The sequence below is a fragment of the Plasmodium relictum genome (genome assembly GCF_900005765.1).
Source record: "Plasmodium relictum strain SGS1 genome assembly, contig: PRELSG_00_v1_127, whole genome shotgun sequence".
Classification (NCBI taxonomy): Eukaryota; Apicomplexa; class Aconoidasida; order Haemosporida; family Plasmodiidae; genus Plasmodium; species Plasmodium relictum.
Window position 1 is genome coordinate 1 of NW_021628780.1, and position 5177 is coordinate 5177.

Consider the following 5177-nt stretch of genomic DNA (forward strand, 5'->3'; position numbering starts at 1 on the left):
CTATTAAAGAATATATAAAAGAACATAATTTTTAAAGTACAAAATGTACATATTAATTAAATGAGAACTAAAAAATATTTATAAAATTTTAAAGTACCATACTGTTTTAAATTCAATAAAAATGTGTGTTTTATTTTTCATAGTAAACAATTAATCAAATTTCTTATGAAAAAAAAAGATTTTAATAAAATAATTTTCTTTTTAGTATGCAGATAGAATTTAAAAATTTTATTATGCCTAATTTTTTGTTTAAAAATATTCTAAAAATATATGATTAAACAAATTTCAAATGAAAAGCCGTTTATTTCTAATCTCTCATTTTAATTTTTTAGTAATAATATTTAAATTACTTAAAAAAAAATGATTCATTATGTATTTTTTTTCTTGATTCTTTATAGTGTATAATAGCAATAAATATTAACTTCTATGGTATTAACGAATATTACAACTCAAACAAGTATTTAATTTAATTCTGTGAAAAAAATGTTGCATTATCGTAATAAATTATATAATCATTCTTCTTTATATTTTATTAGATACAAACCTAAATTTGTGAGGTATAAAGAAATACAATTAATAAGAAATTTAGCAGAAGTATTCAATTTTACAGATAAGGATATATTAAATGATGAGGGCCTTACAATAAAAGAGGTACAATTACTGTATAATATGAATGAAACAAAAGATGAAGATACAGCACTTAAAGAATTCTTTGGTGATCCGAGACTTTTATTTGTAAAATTGGTAGATTTAATATTTTTAGGAAATTTTAATGAAAAATTGAAACAAGAGAAACGTAAAATAGATTCTATATGTTCCATGTTGAGGATTATGAATACTAAAATAACGGATTATATGGATAGTATACTAGATAATGTAAATAATCAGATCGATTGTATATTTGATGATCTTGAATCATATGAAAGTGAATTACTTTCATTTACAGAAGTTGATGTTGATATTACTATAAGCGAATGTAACCAATATTTATTAATTAATAAAGATATTGCATATGATTATTTTAAGGAATCAAACTTAAGTGAAAAAATTAAATTAAATCCTAAAAAATCCTTTACCTTTTTTAATGAATTACATAAAATAAATAATAAATTTTTATCTAATATTAATAGGAAAATATATTCATATGACAAAATTATAATTAATGATTTAAGTAAAACAGTAAATAGGTTTCCTTTGAAATATGCTACTGTATCGTTACATTTCAATATGGAAAATTTTATTGATCCAATGAAAGATGTTTTACATGCATTTATTTTAGCCATAATTTTTGAAAACCAAGTTGAAGATATTAATAAGGCTACTTCCCTCAAAGTATATATTGAAATATTGCGTTCTTTAATTTTTGATATGAATAGAGAGCTAGATGCCACTATAGCATCAAAGACGCATAAGTTATTTGTAAGACTAAATAAGATATTAAATGGTGATGTAAAATGCTTGATAGCCATTATTCTATTCATACTTAAACAAGATAGATGTGTAAATAAACTTAAATTAGATTATTTGAAATATAAATACGGAGATGAAATATTTAATGATAAATTTTTGTCTCATATATATGAATTATTTTTACAAGAAAAAGATGATTTAAAAAAGTCCTTAGATGAATTTAAAACATATATAAGGGCAATTTTTGGTTTTGATGTGGATAGTTCAGGCATTATATCATTAGAACAAACTATTTATAAATCAAATGAAAAACATTTATTATTACAACTATTTCATGTTATTGTACACTCATTAGGATGTAAGAGGAAATTAAATGATTATTCGAACTTTTTAGATATGATCGAGGAAGGATCGAAAAAAAGTTTAAGAATAAAATTTAAAAATTTATTTAAAGAACGAAATAAAGTATACATTTCAAAAAGAAAATCTAGAAATATAATATTAAGTCTTTTGGATATATATAGCAATAGCAAAATATTTTTTGAACTCAAGAATATCAATCAAAATTTAATTAGCCAAGCAATAAAAATGGATTTTTCTGTAAGGAAATTTAGAGGTTATGATTATTTAATAAATTTATTAATTAAAGAATTGGATAAATTAAAAAAATGTATTCTTTGTTCTGAAGAAAAACGAATAAACAAAAATGCTATTACATTTTTTCTGTATGAAATTAAGAGATTCAGTAGAAGTTGTAAGAAATATTGTTGTATCAAGTATATATAGTTAATAAAGGTATTTATATTAACTTTTTGTGTATAATAACTAACTAAAATAACAATGAAGAAATTTAGCTCCGCACACAATGTTATCAACGCCAATCATACGTTTTTAGCTAAATTAAAAAAAAAAAATTCTTTAATTAATTTTTTTTTTTAACATTTTGGCTCTGTAAAGAAAGATATATTTTTAATTTTTTAGTTCATTTTTTTTAGGAAAAAAAATAAAGTTTTTAGGAATATATAACCTTAAGAAAGAGACATTATCTTTAATCAAAGATATTATATATGTATGTTCATATAAGATATTTATTACATGTTAAGTATATGTTGACTATTGAATACTTATAAATTATTAAATAATTAAACACTTTATCACCTTTATACAACTTCACTAAAAAGTAAAAGCATAAATAAATAAAAATATTAAACTTTATAAAAATGCTCTTTATTGCATTGTTCATTCAATACTTTAGCAAAGTCATTAAATGGGTAATTAATAAAACAATACATAAAAATTGAAGTTATGAAAAATTGATATATATGAGTAAAAAAAAATGTCTTTATTTTTATAATTTTTTAAAAAATATATCCCTTTTTTTTTTTTCTAGTCTATGATTTGTGAATTGGATATTCTATCTATTAAATGACAGTTTGAATACTTTGAAGATATTTTAAATAGTCAAATTAATCAAGAGAATATAGAGAAATCTCTATTAATTTTATTTATTATAAAATAATTATAAATAATTATATATATTATATGAAATCAAGAAAATTTCCGTTAGTGGCTAATAATGGATGTTAGTAACATTTTGCATATTAATAGTTATTCTTACTAAAAATATTGAGTTCTCTATGTCATACTCTATTTTTTCGTATATACATTATTTTTTTTAAATTTATTTTTATTCTCTTTTAAAAAAAAAAAATTTACTATAACTTTTTTTTGATATAATGAAATATTTCAAAAAAAAAATTTTATGTAAAATTTTGGTAATCAAATCGAATTAATTTTTTAAATAAAAATTAAATTATATTTTAAAAAGAAAAAAAAAAAGATTTCTATTTTGATTAATATTTAATTTCTGCGTGTTTTAAAAATACTGATTTATTAACTGCCCGTTTAATGACTTTGCTAGAGTATTGAACAAACAAATCAATAAAGAGCATTTATAACTGAGTTAAATTTTATTGCCTCTTTTAATAGACTTATTAATTGCTATAAATGAGTTTTTATTTACAAAGAATTACTTATTCTTTTAATTAAAAACATACAAACTATAACAATTAATAAAATCAAAACTTTATATTATTCAATGTTATTTCAAAATATGCATTGATTATAACAAAATATTATTAATTTTATCTTTTATTTTTATACAAGATAAATAAACTTTTATTTACTAAAAATTTCTCACCAAAAAAAAAAAATTTTTTTTTTTTTTTATTGTGTCAGTACATATTAGTTTGTATATACACATACAATAAACTAGCTTAGTGTACTAAAAAAAATTATAATATCCTCTGTTAATCAGTCAGTGCATGGGTACTTGTATATACATGTACAGTAACCTAGCATATTGTTGGCCAATGAATAAATCCATTGCCCTTAATATGCATTTTAAATATTTAAAATTTAAATAATTTGTCTCCTTTAGGAAAATATTGCATGCTAAAAAAGTTTTAGCTATTAGAACCTTGGCTATCTTACTGTGTCTAATTATATATTTTTTTTAAGACACATCTCGGTTATAATTATATTATGTCTTTTTTTTTTAATTTTTTATTTTTTTTTGCATGTTTTATTTTTTAAAAAAAAAAAAAATATAATTTTTTTTTAAAATTTTTTTTTTGAGAAAAGAAAGAGATTTTTGGAAAAAAGATTTTGAATGGAAAAGATTAGCAAGTGGATTGCTTTTATTTTTTTTTTTTGAACTTTTATAAATTTAAAAAATATTAGTGATTTAATTAATTTTGTATTATAAATAAGGTCTATAATACAAAATTATAAAGGAGTCCTAAAATTTGCTCTTTATTAACTTGAATATTCATTATTTTTATTCAAGTCTTTGAATATCCAATTAATAAATCACACATACATCCGTATTTTCACTTATCTTCAATATTTTATTTTCTATATTTAACAAATAATTTTTTATTTCTTTAAAATATTTATCTATTTCATGATTCATTATTTGTTCTTTTAAATTTTTTTCTGAAATATATCTTTTAAAACATCTCCAAATACCCTGTCTACTTATACTATTATTTTCATTAAAACACAAACAATTAAGAACATATAAATTACTATCCGTAATAAATGATCTAATGCCTTCCCTTACATATGTCATTCTTTGAGAGTTGTCTAATTTTCTTGTTAAAATAAATTTTTCATCTGATCTTTAAATAATATTTCAGCTAATTTTATTTGAAATTGTAATATATTAACAATTTCATTATCCTTTGATAAATTAGATAAATCATATGCATAAATAATTGATGTTAAAGATTCTAATATCATAAATGTCTCTACTTGGTTAATAAAATTAGTTATTAACCTTTTGTAGTATACTAAGATAGTTTATTACTTGTGTACGTATAAGTTAGCCATGCACTGACTGGTTAATAAAAGGTATTATTAACCTTTTGTAGCATGCTAAGCTAGTTGCTAGTTGTATACATACAAGTTAGCCATGCACTGACGCTAGTCCTATAAAAAAAAAAAATAAAGTTATTTTTTTTTGTTTGTTTATTTATATATATATACATCTTTGTAATTAAAAAAAAAAAAAAAAATTAATATTTTTTTTTTTTTGGAGATTTTTTTGAAAGGAATGTTATGTTATGTTATGCTTTAATTTTTAGTGTAAATAAAAATTAAAAGAAAGAAATGTTAACTTATTAAAAACTTAAGAAATAAGAGAAATGTTTATGTATTATTCAATGTATATTTTTGAAATAACATTGAATATCATAAATTTTGAC

General features: G+C 19.8%; 1 protein-coding gene across 1 annotated transcript, besides 1 other annotated feature; it reads left to right on the forward strand.

Annotated features, from left to right (window-relative positions):
- Positions 1–289: 289 nt before the first annotated feature.
- On the forward strand, positions 290–2196 carry PRELSG_0013500 (fam-f protein; the record flags this gene model as incomplete). Its single annotated transcript, XM_028677446.1, has 3 exons — positions 290–331; positions 399–457; positions 537–2196. 3 exons carry the CDS (start codon positions 290–292, stop codon positions 2194–2196), a joined length of 1761 nt encoding a protein of 586 aa, XP_028531321.1.
- Positions 2197–3774: 1578 nt separating this feature from the next.
- Positions 3775–4286: a repeat region.
- The last annotated feature ends 891 nt before the right edge of the window (positions 4287–5177 follow it).